Source organism: Gymnodraco acuticeps, unplaced genomic scaffold (assembly GCF_902827175.1).
Source record: "Gymnodraco acuticeps unplaced genomic scaffold, fGymAcu1.1, whole genome shotgun sequence".
Lineage (NCBI taxonomy): Eukaryota > Metazoa > Chordata > Actinopteri > Perciformes > Bathydraconidae > Gymnodraco > Gymnodraco acuticeps.
Window position 1 is genome coordinate 290444 of NW_022990747.1, and position 24453 is coordinate 314896.

Consider the following 24453-nt stretch of genomic DNA (forward strand, 5'->3'; position numbering starts at 1 on the left):
TGTTTTCTTACAAGAGTATGTTGTGTAGGTGTATGGGGGATGCAGTGTTCAGGTTAAATGAGTGATTTGTTGGTACTCACAGCCTGTTCCTGGCAGATCTGAGTGAGACGCTCCAGCTGCTCCTCCCTCACAGCCTTCGTCTTCTCACACTGCTGGATCTCACACTCCATCTCCACTTTGACTTGAAGAACATAAGCTGACAGAAAAAGGGCAACATAGTTTTAAAACATACACAATAAAACATTTTAGATAATGGAACTACATATTTAAATGGTCTGAAAGGTATTGACTGGAGGCATCAAGACAGCTGGTAAACTACATTGAGCGCATCAAGGTCAAAGGTCAGTGTTGGTGGAACATTCGTCCTTCACTCCATATATGTCTGTCATCACATATGCAAAGCTCATTAATTACTGGTTACCAGTAACCCTATACCTGTACTGAATGAATTTTGCAAGGTGCTGCAAATGTTCCACATGGATCTTGTTTCATGCCGACTTGAGGGTGTCACAAAGTTTTCGTACATTTTGATCTCAGATTAGATATATTGCAAAAAGCCCAAGATCCCCGACAACTTCGTCTGATCACAGTCATCACGTGTTCTTTACGCAACTGTGTGCTGGTCTGGGAAAATGGCTCATATCGGGATTCTGCTGTGCCTGTTAATGGTTTTGGACTATGAAGAGAAGATCTCTAGTCATTCTGAGAAGTCTACTGGATTCAGGTCTGTTCTGCCACCCGCAGTGGGCATCATACTTGCCAACCTTGAGGCCTCAGAAATCGGGAGCATTTCAAAACGACCGTGGAGGGGGGGGGGGGGGGGGGGGGGGGGGGGGGGTGCTAGTGGATCATCGCCGGAGCTGTATTAGCATTAACATGCTTATTGTAGTGGTAAGTGCACTGGTAAGTGCACTGGTAAGTGCACTGCCTTGCGGCCTGTAGCACCATCCTTGATGGAGCATATGTGTGGGCTGGACCTGTATTATAGAGGGTCGTGTTGTCGATTCTTGTTCAGTTTTCTGTGACTATCTGCCTCACCCTCTCAGACTTTGAGTTGCGCGCGCTGCTAAAGAGACGCGCTACCATGGAAACCAAACAATGGTGTAGCTGTATTAAAGTCAGAGTGGAAGCAGTCCTGAGTGGAAGCAGTCCTGAGTAAATCTGATTTTGTCAGAAATTGGGAGAAATATGACCCCGGGAGGAAACCGGGAGAGGGCAATGAAATCGGGAGTCTCCCGCGAAAATCGGGAGGGTTGGCAAGTATGGTGGGCATCCCCTGCAAAGGTTCGGATGTGTTGCGCAAACAATTACCGGTTGCCTTGTCACAGACAATCTGCTCGACAAAATATGTTTGTCTTTTTTGTTTTCCTGCGATGATGGTTCTTCAGGACTGCTTCTTAAGCTCAAATCACACTCTCGCAGACTTTTCCGGTGTTTCTAAAGTAGATGACAATGTATGTGTGTCGTTTAAGAGGAAAATATGCCTGTTTTTTGTTGTTGTTATTACTGTCAGGAAATGTACAACCTAACCCTGGTCCGCCCAGTAGTAGTAGTCAGATCGCTACTCCTGCTGATTTTAAAGCTAGGTCTGGGTTGGGTTTCATCCAATTGAATGTGCGCAGTCTGTTAGGTAAACTATATTTTGTCCGCATCTGGGCGAGCTCGACTGACGCTGACGTCATTGTTTTATCAGAAACATGGCTAAATAAATCTATTTTGGCCTCTGACATTGCCTTAAATGGTTATAATTTGTATCGTTCCGACCGGCCTAATAAAGGTGGTGGCGTTGCCATTTATGTTAAGAATAAGTTCAGTGTAACCACATTAATTTCCAAATCTATCAGTAAGCAATTCGAATTTTTAGCCTTAAATATAGAAGTGGCAAAGGGTCAACAGGTCATGGTGGTGGGCTGTTACAGACCCCCCTCAGATGGCAAGGACTCCTTGTCTTCGCTAGCAAATCTTTTATCGCAGCTAGACTACAAGGAAATAGTGCTACTTGGAGATTTTAACTGGGACTGGTTAACTGCAGTGTCAGAGGATTTTAAAAACCTTTGTATCTCTTTGAATGTTACTCAGATTGTTGACAGTCCTACTCGCCCTAACATTAAGTCCCCTAATAAATCCTCCCTAATTGATCTCATTCTAATGCTCCCTATAAATACTTATCCGTGGGAGTATTTGCGAATGATCTGAGTGATCACTGTGTTGTAGCCACAATTAAGGACACTAAGGTTCAAAAGGTTAAACCTCGTATTATTATTAAGAGAGACATAAAACATTTTGTGGAGCAGGGTTTTGTACATGATCTGTTTGGGTTTGATTGGGGAAAAATCGATCTATGTGCTGATGTAGAAACTGCATGGTCTTATTTTTATCTTGGTTTTATGGAGATCATTGATAGACATGCACCCCTGCGTAAATTTAGAGTGAAGGGACGAGACAATCCTTGGTTTTCTGCTGAACTGTCTAGTCTCCTTCATGAGAGAAACAAGGCCTGGGCAAAGGCTAGGCAATCAGGCTCAGAGGTAGAATGGCTGCGTTTTAGGCAGCTAAGAAATAGCTTCACTTCTAATGTCAAAAGTGCAAAGTCGAAGTACTATTTGTCAGTTACCACAGAAAACCTATAATCCTAGGAAATTTTGGAAAGCCATAAAATCGATATCCACCGGTGAGATCCGTAATGAGCTACCTCTGTGCCTTACCACAGCATCTGGCACTATATCGGACAGGGCCACTATGCTAAATTGCTTTAATGAGCATTTTGTGTCCTGCGGTTCTATGTTTGATTCTGTTTCTAACTCTGCTTCTGTGAACACCCCAATCCATGACTCTGAACAATGTGGTCTGGAAAACCCTTTCAGTTTTACTCCTTTTACTGTCAATGTTGTTCATGAAGCCTTATCTAAGCTAGATCCTAAGAAACCGGCTGGCCCGGACAACGTAGAACCTTTCATTTTAAAGATAGCTGCAGATGTTATTGCTCTTCCTCTCACTACTCTTTTCAACCTCTCCCTCAGCACAAATGCAATTCCAAAAGTATGGAAGTCAGCTTATGTCTTGCCTTTGCTAAAAGGAGGGGAGGCAACTATTTTAAATAACTATAGGCCAATCTCTAAATTGTCAGTTCTGGCGAAGGTGCTCGAACGCCTAGTGAGTGAACAGGTAAAGGAGTTTTTATGTAAAAATGATATCCTGTCTAAACATCAGTCAGGCTTCAGAAAGCAACACAGCACCATCACTGCGACAATGAAAGTGGTGAATGACATTACGAGTATCTTAGACAATAAGCAGAGTTGTGCAGCTCTATTTATTGACCTTTCCAAAGCGTTTCATACCGTTGATCATCACATTTTGAAGCAGAGGCTACTCAGTATTGGCATATCCAGCCATGCAGTGGGTTGGTTTGTGAACTACCTCTCTGAAAGGTCCCAATGTGTTCATTTTGATGGGCTGTCTTCTGAGTGGTTAAACATTGCTAATGGTGTTCCTCAAGGTTCTGTTTTAGGTCCACTTTTATTCTCCATATATATCAACAGTTTAGGTGAAAATGTGGATGAAGCTACTTTACATTTTTATGCTGATGACACCGTGATGTATTGTGCAGGTCCCTCCATTAAGGAGGCTGGTGTTAAATTACAGGCTGTTTTTAACATTATTCAGACTCAGCTTGCTGAACTTAAGCTTATTTTAAATGTTGATAAAACCAAGGTAATGCTATTTTCAAAAGCTAAAAAGACACCAGAGCCTGTTTTGGATAGTGTTACTATGCAAGGACAAGTACTTGAAGTGGTTACCAGTTATAAATACCTAGGTATCTGGCTTGATGATTGTCTTACTTTTAAACTTCATGTCAATAACCTGCTTAAAAAGCTGAGGGTTAGGCTAGGTTTCTTTTTCAGAAACAAGTCCTGTTTCTCGCTTGAGGCCAGGAAAAGGCTAGTCACTGTGACCTTTTTACCTGTGCTGGACTATGGTGATTTGTTGTATATGAATGCACCTGCCTATTGCCTGAACAAGTTAGATGCCGCCTATCACAGCGCACTGAGATTTGTCAACAAATTGTAAAGCACTTACTCATCACTGTACCCTGTATGCCAAGGCAGGTTTGCCATCACTTACTGTAAAGAGTGCTCAGTCATTGGTACACGTTATTTATAAAGCTTTGTTGGGTAAACTCCCGTATTATATCTGCTCTCTGATAACACAGAGAGTTGCAAGCAGCTATTGTCTGAGATCGCATGATGTAGTATTGTTAGATGTGCCAAGAGCAAGGACTGTCTTAGGTAAGACAGCTTTTATGTGCGCAGCTCCACTTGCTTGGAACAATCTTCAGCAAGAATTTAAACTGAGCAATCTCATTCCTCTGCATGTTTTTAAAGCTAGGCTAAATGAAATGCTCGTTGATACTATGGGCACTTGTAAATGTCTATAACTATGTAAATGTATCCTGTAAATATAATGAATGATGTCCTTTATTGTTTTATGTTTCATGTGGAACCTATATGTTGCAGGTCTCCCTTGAAAAAGAGATCTATGATCTCAATGGGACCAATCTCGTTAAATAAAGGTTTGAAATGAAAGGAAATGAACTCAGTGTCAACATGACAATACCAGACAAGCAGATTAATCCATGCACAGTGATACTGGTATCTCACTTGACAAATGTAACAACATGTAGATAAACTAAAGTCATTTATTTGTGTTTTGATGAAATGTTTTTGGGAAAAAAACGTTAGACTCAACTTATAGTTTATTTTGGAGGAGCGATACCTTGTAATACTATCTTCTTGAAACAGTCCACGAAGACATGTATGTGACAAACTATCAAATCCAGTAAAAAGGAGTTTGACAAAAAAAAAGCAGTACAATCAACAAACACAACAAGCCTGGGCATGAGGACTTTGACCTACTTTGTGTACCAATATGGACATATTTCTATTTGTATATTCTTGGTGTAACTTCTTCCTAACAGTGTTGCACTGAAGTGTTACCAGCACACTTTGGCCATCCTTGAATCACTTTTTCTTCTTTCCCTTAAACTCTCTCATAGATTTAAAGCTGTGTGGGGCTTTTTCATATGAATAGAATTCATAGAATGTTGGCTGCATTTGAGCCTTTGCCCAGCAGATTCCCATAATGCAGATTACATTACATGTCATTTTGTTAGACGCTTTTATCCAAAGTGATTTACATACATTGAGTGCTGTGGACAATCCCCACAGGAGCAATTTGGGGTGAAGTGTCTTGCCCAGGGACACAACAACATGCTGACTGCAGTGGGACTCGAACTCGCTACCCCCTGATTCGAAGTCCAGCACACTATTCACTGAGCCACAGCCTCCCATTCACTGAGCCACAGCCTCAGATTAACTGGCGTCTGGGTGACTTCCTGCGCTGGCAGGAAGTCACCAGTAGGTGAGCTTGACGCATCTATCCTGCTTTCTTCAGGTTTTCCCCTGAATTCTTACTCTCATTATTTTTAAGTTTATTTTTTTTCTGGAGCTTCTTCCACAAACATATTTTACACCATACTCTGAGCTGATGCTCCGTCGCCATGGTTCCTCTAATAGTGTAATTATTCCTACTGCCAGAGGGGGGAGACAAAAGCAACAAACTCCAGCTTTAATCTCTCCTATCTCCTATCATCCTATCATCTCTCGCCAATCTTTTTCCACACAAAACTGCAACTGATTGGTTATTTATTTATGTGTTCATTCATTTCATTTATCTATCATGTTAATTAAACAATTCCTTGTAGTACAGGAAGAAGAATCTGCAGCCGTGCTTGAAGTGATGCATCAAATCAAGTCTTTATTAATTAAAGCAACTCCGCCTGTTAAAATATTGACTGCACACTTTTAAATGACACACTTTCTGGAGCAGGATGGGAAGGTGTACCTAAAAAAAGGACAGTGCGAGTAAATTTAGATACCTGTTGTCATCACAGGTGGCAGACAGTCGGTACCTCACACCTATCCATCATCACATTTGTAAGCCAGCCACATGGTATCACACATGGTTACATGGTGTATCATGACATTTCGCAAGTGGCAACACAAAGAGGTGAACAATAATCAGTAAATACACTTGCATTTCAAGATCTCTTTCTTGTGAATGTGGTTCTGAACTTTAACGAGATGCAATTGCCGGTTGTGTTAAAGGTGCGGAATGAAACAGCCATTCTGCTACTGGGGGGGGGGGGGGGGGGGGGGGGGGGGGGGCATCACCACATGCTCGCGTACCTATTTATAGTCAGGTTGGCACACACACATTGCAAAAAGTGGGGCCATCAGATGGGGTTAGTGCAGTAAGAATTCAAATTCAACCTTCCTAAATTTTCCCACACCACTCTGCTCCTCCGCTCCCTTCACTGGCTTCCGGTAACTGCTAGAATCCACTTCAAGACACTGGTACTTGCTTACCATGCTGCGAATGGATTTGGCCCTTCGTACATCCAGGACATGGTTAAACTGTACACCCCAGCGCGTGCACTACGCTCTGCATCAGCCAAACGACTCGCTGCACCCTCGCTGCGAGGGGGACCCAAGTTCCCATCAGCAAAAACACGTGGGTTTGCTATCCTGGCTCCAAAATGGTGGAATGAGCTCCCCATTGACATCAGGACAGCAGATAGCTTGCACATCTTCCGGCGCAGACTGAAAACTCATCTCTTTCGACTCCACTTCGAGCGATAGAATTATTAACAAAGCACTTATATACTAATAAAGGACTGGCTTATCTAAAGCCAGTTGAGTAGCACTTGAAATGTTTGGCTCTATGAAACCTGATGTACTTATATGATGTTGTTTTCTTCAAGGTTGTGTCTTCCTGGTCGAATGTACTTATTGTAAGTCGCTTTGGATAAAAGCGTCTGCTAAATGCAATGTAATGTAAAAGCTCGATCACAGGTTCATTATTTAGCTGCACAATATAGTGAAAGCACATTTTGGCTACTGCATATTTTATCTGTTTGTCACACAATGACTTGACAAAGGCTGGTTTCTTTCAATGTGTAATGTGATTTTCTTTTAAAACAATGCATTATATACCATTTCTCATTATTATGTATCACTTGCTATTAAGGGAAAGTTGTTGACTTTGGTAAAAAAAATGCTCCGTTTAAAGCACTTGAACAAAAATGCTATTGTCTTTTATTTATTTATGTACATTAATTGACCACAAATGATAATGTGGGTTCTAAAGTCAATGCAACAGATTGATAACAGGATATTTAACATTTCCAGTTCTATCTATTTCTTTGGATCAACTATTTTCTACACATTTGGGAGGTGGATATTTCCTATCTGACATATCACTCTGCTTCGGTATTCTGCTTTCTGGTCCTTATAAATTCTGCTGCAGTTCACTCCTCAGTATTTCCACTCCCATCGGGCTGACACAACCATTGACGATTCATACGTCAAGCTAATTCTGCAAGAGTCTCAATCTCTCTCGTACGATAACTGAGCCGGTCCCTCAGCTGTACATTTATTGGGTTGAGTGTATTTTTTCCCCTCTGAGGTGTGTTGCCGCCTGCCCAGCACAGAAACTCAATCAATCACAAATATCAAAGCCAGCAGGTCGAGGTGTGTTGGAGGAAAATCACAAGATAATTCCCTGAAACAAACAGCATGATAAGAAGCAGGACACATGCTCCTGCTAAATGTTTTCACCGAGTCAATCAATGTTGTTGAAAGCTATATTGTATTGATTCCTTAAATTATTAATCATGTCATTATGATGTGTCCCTTTGAGTTCAATATTTGATTGATTAAAACAATGAACTCATTTATGATAAAGAGTTTGGATGAAGCCATCCTGAAATCAACCAAGGCAGAAATGTTGATTCAGGTTCATGAATAAAATATATATTAAAAGATAAATAAAATAACAGTGTTTGATGTGCGTAGGCCTATCCCTCATTGAAGTTAAATAGGTAGGCTACAACAGAAGGGCAGTGTTTACAATTTGGTAATGTGCTTATTCCCTCTCTGTCTGCAGGTTTAATGAGAAGATTGATATACACACAGACTTTAACACAATTCCTCTTGTTTTTATCTTTTTTTTTATGGATCTAACATGCTTGTTTGGGAGCTAGCTATGTAAGGTTCTGTTGGGCTCGACTGGGTCCCCCCGCCCGGTTTTACTTTGAAATGATTATCCTGAACTGTTTAAATTCTTAAGTCTCGATTTTGTTTTTTGCGTTTTGTTTTTTGTTTTTTTTTTTCGAGCATGTTGTAAAACCAAAGAAATACAAATGAAGCAAAAGATTGGATACAGACATGATAACAGTACTATTACAATGAATGCAATCAACAAAACGAAATATTTAAATAATAATTGAATAATCTGTTAGTATCATTGTCTGATAACAATAAAAATAAACTTTAGCTAATTACACGTCCGAAAAGGGGTCGGAAGAAGTTTACACTTATTTAATCCGACCCCTTCTCCCTTTTGTTTTTTTTACATCTTAATATAAGATAACATACAATATAAATGAATACCCTAACCCTGAATAATTCATATAATCATTCATATAATATATACAGGCAAGTTAAGAGAATTGTCTCTATATATTCATAAGTATATATATACACATATGTATACACAAATTCATAAACATAAATTCATAAATTGAATACAAAACAAGAACATAACAGTTATGGTTTAGCAGTTTCCTCCCTGTACCTTGTGAGAATTGTGTCTTTATACCTCTTTTTGAATAGTTTAATGTTTGGACATCCCTTTAGCTCCTCACTCAAATTGTTCCAGATCTTCACCCCACAAACAGAAACACAAAAACTTCTCTTTGTTGTGTGCACCCTAACATTAGTGAATATAAATGAACCACGTAAATTATAATTCCCTTGTCTTTCATTGAACAATGTCTGAATATTCCCAGGTAATTGAAAGTTTTTTGCCTTAAACATGATTTGTGCAACTTGGAATTCAACAAGATCTGACAGTTTTAATAATTTTAGCTCTAAGAATAATGGGTTTGTATGATCCCTATAGCCGACATTTGTAATAAGTCTTATTGCTCTTTTTTGTAAAATAAACAGGGATTGTGTTGTAGTTTTATAAATACTGCCCCAAACCTCTGCACAGTAACTTAAATAAGGTAACACCAATGAACAGTAAAGAATGTAGAGGGAATTTTTATCAAGAATCTGTTTTGCCTTGTTTAATATTGCAATACTTCTTGAGACTTTGGATTGAATATGCGTTGGCCATTGCCATCCAGTTTTTTTTAGAACCAGAAGTTACATAAGAAAAAGACTTAACAAACTTTCATATACTAAGGGCTAACATTCTAAGACTATTAAATGGACGACACCAAAACGGTATCAATCACAACGTAGCTCCACCCTTAAGCATACGCTGCTGTTTAAAAAGTGTTGTATGAAATGTGGTAATTTTCTCATAGACTTCCATACAATCGGACTTCTTGCTATTCCTTCTGGCCTTATGGAAACAAGTGCAAGTCAAAGCAAAAAAGGTATTTCCTAAAATATCCAACCGTTTCTTCAAAGGGAGATATTAGGGAAAACCCTTGTCCACTGTCTCTTTAGACATGAACACATTGAACACTGAGATCCTGTATGCTGTCAGAGGCTTGCCGTGAGGGTGACCTCTGAACAGATATCGACCAGCTCAGAATTAGCATATTAAAGAACAACTACTATATTCATTATGGCCTCTCTGAATCTACCGAACCATTCCCTTACAATCAATACAAGTTAGCAGAGTGGCAGCAATTTACTATGAGTCATGATCAATAGCTATATGTCTCTGAATAGTAAATCATTTGTATAATCATGGAGAGAATGGGGTCATTTAGCTCTGTTAAAGCAAGCTGCTTCTTATACATGTGCAATCCTTTTGAGTTAAAAGAGAGTCTGTTTCCTTCAGTTGCTCCACAGAATGAATAAGTATACAGCTCTCTTACTGAAACATCTTGGTTACAAGGTCTTTGCCTGCCTCACCATCAATGATCCTCTTGACCCTCCAGATGCGTAGAGTGATGATGAGGCTGATGGCGTCCCAGGGGCTGCTGGGCCCGTTGGCCACCGTGGAGGCCACCATGGGGGCCAGGGACAGCACGATGACGGCGCCATCGAACACCTAACAGTCGCACACACAAGCACAGACAAAAGTCAACTAAGCACTAATGCTGTTGTGTTTGTATTTTCTAAAATATTGGGGGGGTGAAATATATAGATATCACATTAGAACAAGTCACCAATATAAAAACTGTTCATCAATGAATAAACACACAACACCAGCACTGACCTCAACTTTGTTCTCTATATAGTCCCAGATCCCGAGCACTACAATTCTGAAGACAGTCTAAAACAGACGGGGAGAGATAAATGAAAGCATTAAAATAGATCGACTTATACATATAAAAAGATCTTGATATTCTTAGTCCTTTGAGGTGTCATCACATTCAACACCTTTTGTTAGGATGCGAGAAATCAGACTAGAAACTAAGAGGAGGCCTGTGCAGTACAGTTTTCTTCTTTAAATATTATTTTCAGTGGAATAATAACTAAGATAGATCTCTTTGTTGACCTCACAAGAAATTCAAATAAAAAACTGAAGTAGCAGTATTTGATTAGTAAAAAATGTAAAGTGCATGCACACAAAAATAGTCTTTTACAAGCAAGTATGCTAGCTACATGATTCAATTATCTTCCCTGATCTTGGACTCACAAAATAAACACACACAACCCTTGCAACATATCAAATTCCACATTGTGCTTTGAAAATGCAGGTTGTTAAACCCTTTGTTGAGCAGGGCCATCAATTTACACTCTAATTAGCATGGGGTGTCATGTCCGACTGCTCCTGCTAATCCATCATTGGGAGTGCATGTTGGTCAACAGTGCTGGTGTCAAATGACCCCGCCTACATTTAAAAAAAAAATGTTTTCTGATTGGCTGGCTGGTGGTATACTCTATCTATCTATCATCATTCCCAGATGACTCTTCTTCTGTGATGTCAGTGGTTGAGGTGTTTAGATGGATCGTATCACTGTAACCCCATCCCCACTGCTCATTAAGCTCAGCCTTAACTATTGCTCCTGTTGGCTCTCTGGTAATTAATGTTTGGTTTAGGGCATCAGGGCTGAGGCTGTCAGGGTAATTGGTTCGCACCTTAGTGGAGGCCTGTGGGCCAAACATGCGCCCTCCCCTCCCCTTTTGTATTTAACATTTATAAAGTGATGGTAAGACGTTATCTTATCAAACAATAGCTCAAATGTTATTAACACTAATTGCAATCATGGTTTACACATTAGACATTTGACCAACCATCACACCTTTCTTAAGCAAAGGCTGAATCCTGAATAGAAAATACACTAAAGGAAAATACATGGCAGCCACGTGCAATGCTTTCCTCAGCTGTGTACCTATTTTGCAATACTTATATGATAGTTTCAACAGTGAAACAAATGTGTTAAATTCATTTAAAAGAAATGCAAGATGTGCCCCTGAAGGACTTCTGTGTCAATAAAACATCATGCAAAACACCAAGAGCAAAGAGAAGGGAAAATAATTCAACCTAACTGATGACTATAAGATCAGAGTAAGGTTTAAAGACAATAGTAAACATGTCTTGCCTCTGAAAAGAAGAGTGACAGGATGATAAGGCTGATCCAGTGGATTATGCTGGCAAATTGGAAAGCATTGGAAACTGTTGAGAGAAGAAGCATAAACAAAAGTTATTCTGCAAACGTTTTATACACAAGAAAGGACAAGAAAGAAAGGAGTTCCTGTATACATGTAAAACAGTGTAGGACAATAGAATCACCTCCAGTTACTTCAATTATGTTGATTTATTTTGGCTGGACTACTATAAACTCTTGAGCTGTGTTTCATGGCATCTTTTTCAGTTGCATTTTATTTGCCAACCTAGTGAGAGAAGGCCGTACATTTTGTTTAATAACAATTGGTCAATTAACCTGCCATTTGTGACAAATTACATGTCATTTTAAATTACAAGGTTTAGCAAAAATAATGGGGAAACCCCCTTTACTGCCTGAATGAACTGAACTTTTACCAAGATTACACCTCTCGTTGATTCTCTCCGTGACATTCACTCCATCAGCATTACTAGTATTTTACATATCTCAGGGTTCATCATTAAATCCACAGAGCCAACCTGTATCTGCCCAGGTCCTACACCACTAATCTCTCCATGGACTACCACACTTACTCTATTTTACACTATCCACTCGCAGGAGTGGCTGCAGACACAGCACTGGATTACAATAGATCTGAGGCCACTATAGAGTCCTGCAGTCCCCATCATCGGAGCTGGAAACTGGCCAGTAATCGATGAGGTCGTGGGGCTGCTGCCATCGACAAGAGACTTGGTTCATTATCACCTTTCTCCATCACGCTCTCCATCACAACCATTTACCGTCCGGCACCACCAGCTCCTCTGTGGCTGGCAAGACTACGAGTGCTGAGGAGTGGGCCCTACATGCATACACATGACTGCTTATCGAGTAAATCATAAGACTGTTATAATGATTTTTACAGCACATACAAACAATGGATCTTCAGACATGAATGTTGTAAAGTGCCCTAAAGTGAAACAGAATGAGGTTCACAACTCAAAGTCACACTGATTCAATGTTTTACTATCGCCGAATTCGGATGAACCGGTATTGATGACAACCATGATATTTGAAACATGTTTTTATGTTAATAATACACATAAAGACCATGTCGTTGTGTCCCTGGGCAAGACACTTCACCCCAAATTGCTCCTGTGGGGATTGTCCACAGTACTGAATGTATGTACTTTGGATAAAAGCATCTAACAAATGACATGTAATGTAATAAAATATTACTTAAATAAACCGTCCTTTCATTCATTTATTATTCTTTCCCATTCTCGCTTTGTCTGCATCACCAAATGCCATGCACACACGTGAATACACACGTGAATAAAACACAAAGTTAAAGATACATTTGACGGAAATACAAATGTTCTCCCCCCAATATGTTTTAGATATTGGGATAACTATTTCGGCCAACGTAATCCTGTAGTGAAATCTGATTATGTGACAGCTCTAATCCATATGTGTTAATATTCATGGAGAGATTAGGGAAATGTGAGAGTAAAACACAGAATATTTCCCTCCCAATTGAATTGAATTAGAGTACATTAGAATACTATTTAAACACTCAAATAATTATTTTGAAACTTTTTACAGCCTGATGAGTTCAGTTTAGCTGAAAAGAAAATGCTAGAAGAGATGAGGAAAATGAAACACATTTTAGATTTTTGAAAACAAATACACCCGTGTGGCAGGTTGTTCACAGTAAAGGAAAAGCTCCAGTCGAGTAAGCAACGTTTCAGACACTAAAGCCATTAGTTCCCTCCAGTAGAGCGGCTCATGCGTGTTGCACTGGTTGACTCCCAGGTGTTTCATGGACCTCACACAGTGTATTGCTAAAGAAGAATATGCATGCTTTTGCAGTTTAAAATAGGAGGAATAAAAAGCAGCCAATATTTACATTGTAGGAGTTTGGTGTCGATGAGCAGCTCCAGAGACAGGAACAGCACCACGAGGATGACGCAGGCCACCAGGATGCAGTTGAATCCAGCGCTCAGCAGACAGACCTGCCACAGGGCGACGCGTCGCCCACAGCAGGGCTTCAGCCAGTTGGACCTGAAGAGAGGAAACACAACGAGAGGTATGTTTTTCAATATTACTGCAGGTAACAGTATGTGTTATACTATTGCAATGTTTAGATTTTTATAAACAAACAATACAAATGAAATATGTGTCATAAAAGTATACTTGGATCAAACCAATTATCTCTTAATGTTCTTAATGGTTTTAATTGTTGTAAAACACTTTGATTTGCCTCGTGTTGAAAGGTGCTACATAAATAAACTTGCCACGCCTTGCCTTATTTAAATGTATTATTCTCTCATTGTCATACATTTTGTTATTTCAAGTCAATGTATTGTTGACCAATAAAGAATACATTGACGGATTGACCTACTGAGATGTTCCAGAACAGCAAGTAAAGTGATACTAAATACTTGCATCAACTTCCAGTCTTAGTGCAATGCTGGACAATATTTCAATGGTTTGATTTTGATATTTGAACTCCCCGACATGGCCAACAGAGGGCGGTAGTTTACATCCATGGTGCTGAAGGCCAGAGTAAAGGGAAAGGAAGTGTGTTCAGAGACAGCGTTGACAGAGATGCGGACACAGTGAGGCTCTGTGAATTAGTGACTGGACCAGCATCTGTAGGTGTGACTGGCATATTGATGGACTCCTTTTTAAAAGGCAATGAAGGGAGGCACTGTAGGATGCTGCCCAGAGGGAAGGCTGTCACTTCCAGCCAAATCAGTTAAGCAAAGTGGGCAACATAAAATGATATTACATTTGTTTCAATTAAACTTTAACCACATTAACATGCAATCTCCTGTGTTTAAATATCCTGCAGAGAAAATGGTAGGTGAACATTTTGAAGACTTTAAAAGCTGTATTTTGCCAGGTACTGTAAGAATCCAGCATTTAGGCCATTGAAGTGTCTGGCAAAATGACTCACTTCTATTTTAAAATAGAGGCTAGTCTTACAGACCAGCTACTACAAGGGCTGACAGTAGGAGATGAGAGAAACAATGCCTCTCACCATCTCTCCAGCTGGAGTGGAAAGTTGGCGCTGGCCGCTACCTTTCCCTTCTCCCCATGCACTGGCATGGAGGAGACAGACGTTGGCAGAGCAGTCCTCTCCTCTGATCATGTCTTCACTCCTTGGCGTGGTGTTAATATGGGCAGCAATGGTGGCAAAATGGCTGCGCTGTCACTGTGGCTTCGAAAACTGATTATCCGGCACTCATGGCTGAAGAATCTGGATATTTTGCAATTTAAAAACAATTATAGACTAAATCACATTCTCACTTAAGAACTGTTGGCTGGAAGTTGGGTCTGTATTTGAAAAGAGATGCTTTTAAATAGGATGTCAATTCATAAGACTTAAGATCACTGGAATAAAATATTAAAATATAAAAACCTAGTATTCTTTCCTGTTTGCACTTTTAACAAGTTCATCCCAAGATCAAATCCTTTTGAAAATTAAGCTCTGAATTGACCGGTTGTATCCTCAACAACAGTGGAAGTGACATTTCTGACATCACTGAAGAACAATCTTGAAAAAAAACCTTCTTTATTCTTGCCAAAAGTAACACATGGAAATGGTATTAGCCGCTGTTGAGTTGATCACCCATTGATTTTTCAGTAAAAAGTGTTTGTTTTCTGGCTGGCAGGCGCAGAGCCACACGCCTGTAAACAATGCACAGCTAATCTAATAAAGACGTAATCATGCTGATAGCAATCATCTTCTTGGCTTTGGGTGGGGTGGCACAAACGTTGGAGCTACAGATGGTGTAGAATCTGCTCCACCAGAGTCTTGGCGAGACTCTGAGGATGCCAGGTATCATGCCGCCTTGAGAGCCAGCCTATATACTACATATATAAATAATATGAAACCAAGAAACGACATGTAAACTTAGCCTGAATCCTATACTTTACCAACCGAGCTCAGCTTTCTTTGCAGCTGTATTCGGACATTTAATAGGACCATCTGACCACACACATAAAATGAACTACTCATTGTCCAGTAGCATATATATTCATTTCAACAGTACATCTGCAGAAGGTATTTCCTCGTGCATGCCAACGAAACTACAAAATAAGCAACACAAATCAGTGGGCAAATGAAAGGGAGTTTTGAAAATGAAAAATATTCTATTGTTCAACCACAGAAAATCCTAGAATGAGAAATTGACAAAAGGTTATTGTACACAACAATGTAAAAGCTTTTAATGTTTAATTACTCAAATGCAACAAAAAGGAGACATTATTGTTTCACTAGGAGCCTAAACATATTCAAGTTTTTATTAAGAAGAGTTTCTTAATGTATCATCAGTAACCGATTAAAGGATATCCTTCAGCCCTACATCCATTTATATTCCAGTATTCACTGACTGCTACAGATTTGTTCCAGCAGAGCAGTTGGAGTTTGGTGCCTCGCTGGAAAGCCACCTTGACAGTTAGTTGAAGGTGAGGAGAGTTACTCATTCACCCTCTCCACCCACATTGCCCAAGAGACTCTGGGGATTAACACCGGTCAACCTCCAGTAATAACCTTCCCTCACCTTTATGGAGTCGTGGCTACGCCTAACAGCAGACAGCATCGAGTCTCAACCAAACCTTGTCTTATCAGATTGTATGAATGCAAATTAAAAATGTTAAGAGCTGTGAGAATAGAAGGGAGTTTGTGAGAAAACATAAACTAAAGAAAAATAGCAGATCTGTGCATTTCAGTCCTCCAAACATTTGACTCAAACAAGCTCCATTTCCCGAGGTTATGGTTTAGCAAACTTCCACCATGTGATTAGATAGTCCATTAAAGTGCATCTCATATCAAATGATTTCACGCTTCATTCAACTGCAGCAGGGAAGCAAAACAAATAAGAAAAAAATTACCACAACAATAAAACTCCATGAGTGGGTGTAGTAAAGGAAGTGGTAAAAGTGAAATACTTCTTTCAAAAACTTTATAAGGGCACAGTCTCCTCGGGCTTTCATAGTTCTAAGGATTACGTCCATATGCAACCAATTACAATAAACAACACTGAACGTTTCAAGCTAAATGTTTGCAAGCAAGTAATTGCCTTTGGACAAAGCAAGCTAGCTGTTGCCTCTGTTTTAGTTGTTATGCTAAGCTAAGCTAAACTAATGGGTATTTAGAAAACAAACATAAGGCAAGGCAAGGCAAGGCAAGGCAAGTTTATTTATATAGCACTTTTCAACACAAGGCAATTCAAAGTGCTTTACAAAAAATGAAAGAGATTAAGAAAATGGCATTTAAAATCAGTCATTAAAAAGAAAAGCTAATAAAATAAACATTAAAAGAAAAAATACATGGATAAAAGTTACAGTGCTGTCAATTAAACATTAAAAGAAAAAAGTACATGGATAAAAGTTACAGTGCAGTCTAAGATATGAATAGTTCAATTAAAAGCAGCGACAAAAAGAAAAGTCTTCAGCCTGGATTTAAAAGTAGTCAGAGTTGCAGCGGACCTGCAGGTTTCTGGGAGTTTGTTCCAGATATTTGGAGCATAATAACTGAACGCTGCTTTACCATGTTTAGTTCTGACTCTGGGGACAGAAAGCTGACCAGTCCCTGAAGACCTGAGAGATCTGGATGGTTCATAATTTAGCAGGAGGTCAGAAATGTATTTTGGGCCTAAACCATTCAGTGCTTTATAAACCAGCAGCAGTATTTTGAAATCTATTCTTTGACACACAGGAAGCCAGTGTAAAGACTTCAGAACTGGAGTGATGTGATCCACTTTCTTAGTGTTAGTGCAGCTAGTTAGTGCAGCTAGTGCAGCTACTTAAGAGCAGTAGCGGTAAATCTCGGCAAGAAATCAACAAGCTTATTTCCCCAAATGTTAACTATTCCTTCAAACCCTGAGTGTAAAAGGTGTGGGCACTATTGTAAATGGGTAAACATCCAGTAATTCAACATTTAAAAAAAACGAATCATGCCACAGCATCTAAGTCCACACACACTTGAAAAATGATATCTGAAAGCTAAATCGTGGCCATCATATATTATTTTACCTGAAAATATTGTAATGGGTCAACAAGGCAATAAACCATCGCATTACAATATGTCCATTGAAATCATGTTTATTAACAGGCTATTAACTGCACCGCACAAGCCAAAGCATGACACACAATCACACACATGAATAAGGGATGTGAGTTCCGCTACAGTGCAAAGATTCATCTTTGATACGTTATAAGAATAAGTGAAATTCAATGAATGTATGTGTCCTTATATCATGCCAAAACTAGCCCAGAGGGGACGCAGTCAGACGCTGCTGGTGTCACTTGCAGTGTATTAATGAGTCTTATTAAAGCAACAGGAACAAATGTTGTTTCTCTGACCCGCTCAGCGCTGACAGCCTGACAGAACCACCTGGCCCGAGTCACTAAGCATATCGGACAAGGTTGCTGCTCAAACTGCAAGCTTTCAAACTCACTTGGTTTCATGGATTTTACGTTACAAAGAAATAAAAAAAAAAATTGGAAATAAATGCTTTTTTTGACACAAACATGGAGTTTAAATAGCCTCTGTATTTTTAGATTTCATCTGTCTTTATCCCTCCTGCTTTCTCCTTCGTTCTCCCTATCTCTGTCCACTCATTCTTTCTCTACATCCCTTCTGCTGCCTGAGTGTTGATATAGCTGTCACTGTTTCCCACTACCGGTGAGATTGAGTGGAGCTGGACAGGGAAACAGAGGAGGGAGATTAAATCGGGGAAAGTAATCGATACCAGCATGTTGAGTGAGCCACCAAACACTGGGACTGTCAGACTCACAGCACCTGATGGTCTCATCAGATAAAGTACTCCATCGCAGAGGGGCCGGTTGCTTAAACATGTTTTAATTCTTCCAATAAATAACAATTTAATCCAATATAAAGAAAAAGGCCTTTGATTAAAATTGTGTAAATAAGGTCCATTTGAAGTTTTATAAGCAACTTCAAGAGAATTGCTCTGGGCAGATTATTGCAATAAGTGCTGTACATTTGTGTGGCTCTTGAAGGGTCAAATGTTGCTAATGTAATGCCTGTTTAGGATGATAAAGCTTCTAGAATTGTATTTTTCTTATGCTTTCTAGACTCTGAGTTTTACTGGTAATTACAGATGTTATTGTTTCTAGTTTCTAGATTACTGGAATCACCTGGACGAAACCTATTTAGACACTGGAACAAAAACGGAAGCTTCACAAAGAGCATACTGTAAGTGATGTGATTTTGTTTAAAAAACTAAAGCTCACCAGCAGTGTCCACTTATTCATAAACTTAGCAGCCAAAATGTATCCTTGAAAGATTCATAAAAAACAGATGAAACAATCTCTCTCTTTCGTCCAGGCTCAAAGGAAACATCCTATTCATTCCAAGCAGACATTCAATTGAGGGTTGTGGATTGCATGTAATGAATATTTTTGAAATAAAATACATTTCACTCACGACTCGTTTTTTTTCTTTCTTGACTCTATTATTGGTTAATCACCTGGGGTGCTTTGAACACGGTGATGCCAGCTATTCTTGGAATGAGGGGTGTGATTGTGAATTTAGAAGTTTAGTGAGTTTGTCTCAACACTTTTAAAAAGATGTGTTGCTATTCAAGAAATGTGACCCCAGTGGATGAAACTCATGTACACCCACACTGAGAAAGAGAGAGATAAAACCCAACATTATATAATAATAAGAGAATAGAATGATCTCTATTGTCATAATACTTGGTTACAATTTGCGAGGTTTCACTCTGTAGTTAAATAGAAAACAAATAAACAAAATAATAAAAAAGACTGATGAGAAGTTTACTAAGGTCAGTGAACCATGAATGTGTGTGGAATATATATTATTGCAGTAGTTGTTAAGATATTTCAGTCTGTTGGATTGAACCACAGAATCCCAGTAAGCATGAACACGTTTAAAGCTGCATTAGGCGATGTCTGAGCACTAGAGGTCAGAAAGTGACTCAACAGCTAACTTTACATCTTGGCATGCTATCTTAACTTTTAAAGTTATGTTACGTTGCTCACACATCAGCAGAAACAGAAACATAACCTCAAGGCATCTGTCTGTATTGTATGTAAGAAAATAATGTGTTTCTGTGAAGTTATATGTTTTGTCTTCATTGTTTCTGCACTCCACATTGACCTGACAGTGCATACTCCTTGCATACATGAGGAGTACTTTACACAATATTGAAGATAGACAGCAGTCATTGACCCTCAGTTTAAGTGTTGACCGGTGGTAAACAAACCATCTTTGTTCATTGGTGTTATTGCCAAACCAGAACCTCCTACAGCCAGCCAGACAGAGTTTGTCCATTTAAAATCATACCGCCAAAAAACATGCTGTCAAGAAGCACTTCAGTCCTCATGAAATGTGTGTTTAGCAGGAAAAAGAGCAGAGACAGGTGCAAGAATACCCTCTTCGTTCTGAAAGAAGGATTGTGAGTGTCTCTTCAAGCTAAATCAGCCTGCAGATGGCAAAGTCGGTCTCACCTGACAAAGCAGACACCAGACAAACAGCATCATATCCTTCCTAGAAACAAATGTCTCCAGCAGGCTCGGCATTTCAGCAACCAGTGCACACACTCATAAACACAATGCTTCATGCTAAAGCAAGCATGGGAAAGGGGGAGTACCAACTAAGCATAAAATACATGCTGAGTTTCCCTGATGCTGTCAGATTGCAGGTAATTAATTTTACATCTGAAAGGTTCCCCATTACCAATGCCTGTGCATCATTGATCACAAGTTCACAACACATCAGCAGAGAAAAGGCAAGCCTCAAAACTCCTGCAGCAATTCCAGTGCAGACAGAACCAAAGGAATAAATGACTGACCCCGGAGTCAAGCTATAAATCTCTGAGGCAGAGACTTCTGCTCAGAGGTAGAGCGGCCTTTGTCTTTTGGAAAAATTATTACTACAGTGTTTATGTACATGAACAGTATTGTCAGACAAGACATTTTTGTATTAAACTGTTCATTTTTGTATGTGTGACAGTTACATAACAGCTTATTAGTTTCACTCAAAGTCATGCTAGCAACAACAACTGATACTGTGCTGGTTACAAAAAAGATAATACATGTAGAGTCCCTGCCTGTTTCTTTTTTATTTGCTTAGTTTTGGATGTTTCTGTGCACTAACCTCTACAAACATAGCAACCAGGTGCCAGATCATAACCAATAATATACAAATATTGATTATTGATGACACAGCACCAAAAATTGCAAGGGAAAGGAACCACAAGATAATGGCTAGTAGGCTTGATAATATCAAAACCTCTGTATGAAGTGATTGTTCATACTCCAACTAAAACAATTACAAAGAGGAACAAAAAGACCCCAATATCGCTCAAAATGACTAAAAACTGACATTAAACAATCAGAAAAAGACACAAAAACACGTAGGGATGTTTGTTCTTGTTATTTTGCAGGATTAGCATTTCACTTTATGCTGAAAGGATCACATTTGATGTAACATATACCACCAGAACACCATGATTATATTTAACCTGCAGATAGAGGCTCGTGTTTACTGTGAGCGGTTCCTCGACTCAATGAACAAGGACAACTGGTGTTCAGCTTTTCCAGTCGCAGCCTTGTGGGAACGCTGGGGGGAGACTCATTTGTATGTTACAAGGGGACAGGAAGGTCAGTGTGTTCACGTGTGTGTTTGTGTGGCTGTATTTTGTATTCTGTGCATGTATTCTATGTGTGCATTCATACGTGTTCAGCCAATGAGAGGCAGATTGGATCTGTATACTCTACTGCAGTTAGTAACAGATTTCAGCTGAAGTGACAGAAGTGAGTTCATCTGAATGAGAAGACATTGTGGAGATCATTTAACATGCAGCAAATCAAATAAAACACTATTATTTACTTCATGGACCACAAAAGAAAAATGAGGCCGTATGTGATGCTTTAAAATAAGACGTTCAAATGTTGAAAAGAGCTAGCAGTGCTCAATTAACATGGTTTATATAACAACAATGTCTCTGTCTTATTGAAGTTAATGCACTGTTAGATCGCATAAAAAACATTCTGATACGTTTTCATGTATTTTCGTTAACTGACCTTCTTAAAGACTACATCAGGGGTTCAGTGATAAGATAGGGAGTTAGAATGATTGTTTTTTCAAAGTGTAAACATGGACAAATGTTACTATTAGGGTTATGTTAAACTGCATGATTGTTGGTGGATTTTGTCTTCCAAACCACCATATATTTTAAGAATATTGTACATAATGCCTCACGCAGTAATTAGTGATGGCGAAATCAAATAATTATAATCTAGTTTTTTGTTTTATTTCTGGTGGGCTGCTCTTCTATTGCCGTATTAAAGAAAGAAGAGTAGGTTGGGGTGAATTACAAGGTTTGAACACGTTTTGAAATCCTGACTTAAGAGCACTATTTCGTCACTTATAGAATCTCTGATGTAAAAGGTTCACCCATGTTCATTTGGCCAAGACAGAAAGAAAACATCTACTTGACTAACGATGAGCATTTAGCTTCCTCACCACGCGGGCCAGCAGCCATCCCTGTGGCAGAGGAATTAAGAAGCCTGGGAGATAACAGGGAGGCCAGTCACTCCCCGGCCGCTGTCTCAGGCAACTTCCTGTGCTCTCTAATTAAATCAGGCCAAATTGTCTCGACCAGGTGAGAGCCTTGAGGGAATGCAATATTTCAGAAAGCAGGACTTCAACATTTGACTTCCCCCCCCCTTATGACAAAGTTGCATCGTGTAAAGTGCAGTGATGGACCCACAGAAAAAAATCATTGCACAAATCTGTTTTGGTTTTGCTTATTGAAAGAAGTGTTTAGACTAAATGTCCCTTTAAAAATGGGTCTTAGAGATATGCTCTCTGCTAAATTGACTAGAGATGGTTGCGATTATATGCTAAGAGCCATGTTTATTTTTATCATAAATCACTTTCCGAGCATTGCAAATGCAAAGTTGTTTTTTCCAAAATGGAACATTTGGACCCTTGGCCTAAAGCTGGTGGGAGGCAGAGGGCAGGAGCACTTGTTTTTCCTCTTTCCCCTCCTTGCTCACCACACATGTAGATGAACCATCTGGTGTTGGTGCCTAACCCTGGACTTCTTCTTAGCACATTTGGAACAGCCGTATCAGCGACATATGCTTCTGTCTCTGCGTCTGGCAGCCACACACCCATCACTGGGATGGGAGGTGACATCATTCCACCGCTCAGGTGTGCACTTGTATCCGCAGAGGGGGGAGGTTTGTGCTCTGGCAACTTGAGATATCTCATCTCTGCAGGTGTTTTACCTTGCCTTCAAACAATAATAAATCCAGGTAGTTCCCCTTATCCCTTATCACATCGTCAGCATCATACTGACCTTTTCTAAACATTTTTATGAGTGCATCATTCCACAGACGTTGGCAGCAAGATATTTTCAGCCGCGGCTGAATTGGTAGTGCAGCAGCTTGTGGAGTGTCAGGTGCCTTGCTGCTGAAAAGGGATATTTTAAGTGATATTTTACAGTAGCTGAGTTTCATGGCCTCATTTTATCTTATGTTCTGTTGTCCTGCAAACAGGGTTAAGGTTAAGCCTAGTTTTGTGAGGTATCCTGTCATTGTCATTACTCAGGGATGTTTACATGGAATAGTGTTGCCTACATACATTTATTCTAATAGGAAAGAGCCTATACACAATGTGTGACTTACAATATAATTATTCAATATACACTTTAAATGCTTAGCAAAAATAGAATCTCACCAGATCCTGCAAACTAGATGTTTTTTTATAGTGTGGAACTCTATTTAAAGATTTTGAATATTTTTTGTATTTGGTCATGTGACTATTTTTAGCCAGTTCATCCATACAATACGCATATAAGGCCCTTCAAATCTCCCTCCGTGAACTCCTTTGTTACACACGGAATTTACCCCCTGATAAAAGTCACACACCAGCAGCAGCCTACACAGATAGCTGAAATGCACCAAAAAGAACCCTTCAACCTAAAAAAGTGAGCAAACAAACAAAAGCAGCTTGATGACTAGGAAGAGAGTGGGCGGCCATGAAAGTGCTGAACACAAGCCCACGCCACCTTGGTCCTCCCAGCATTTTCCTAGACAGGAAGATGGATGGGCCCAACTCTATTAATAACTACACTCCACTTACCATGACGCCAAAACTGCTAACACTGCAACTGCCCCCTGATGCTAGCTAGAAAAACCACCTCCCACAATGTCGCCCACGTCTCTCCTGATAGGAACACAGTGTTAGGCAATAATACAGTAAACGGTGCTGGAAATCTCCAAGCTGTCCACCTTTATTTACCCTCACCACAGGACTGTTAACAGAGAGGCTCTTTTGGGCTCGTGAAGGCGCCTCCGGCGGATTTGGTCGGTGTGATGTGCTGACAAGAGTGTACAGCATGATTTACAGTGATAAGGGCTGCTTCTTGGCATTACGTTTAGTTACAGCTCACTTTGGCTATAAGGCATACTTTGTGTGTAATCAAGAGTAGAAAAAGACAAGACAATGAGTGTGAAAAGATAAGAGTAGGATACTTCGAAAAAAGGAGGAGAAGCCAAATAAAAATCTGAAAATATGTAAAAAGGTGGTGAAAGAGTGAGAAATCTAAATGTGCAGAAGCATCAATGAAGGAGCATTATTGTTCCTAATGAGATGTGACAGCGCAGTATAAACTGGAATATGAAGTGAACCATGATTACAGAGGATTAGATTAACCAGCATTATGTAGTGCAGTGAGAACGCTTCTCAGGCCTGGCATGGTTCCTCCTCTCTTTGTGTATAAATACTCTATGTGCTGCATTTCTGTTCATGC

At 39.7% G+C, this 24453-nt stretch overlaps 1 protein-coding gene across 2 annotated transcripts in view; it reads right to left on the reverse strand.

The window, feature by feature from the left end:
- Positions 1-24453, reverse strand: part of LOC117556674 (transmembrane protein 266-like) — a 49457-nt gene that overhangs the window by 7335 nt on the left and 17669 nt on the right. For both annotated transcript variants that reach the window (XM_034232144.1, XM_034232143.1), the window contains exons 4-8: positions 13539-13693; positions 11630-11703; positions 10300-10356; positions 9993-10131; positions 81-196 (exon numbers count right to left, since the gene is read on the reverse strand). In XM_034232144.1, coding sequence (XP_034088035.1) covers positions 81-196; positions 9993-10131; positions 10300-10356; positions 11630-11703; positions 13539-13693 — 541 coding nt within the window. The remainder of the gene's footprint in view (positions 1-80; positions 197-9992; positions 10132-10299; positions 10357-11629; positions 11704-13538; positions 13694-24453) is intronic.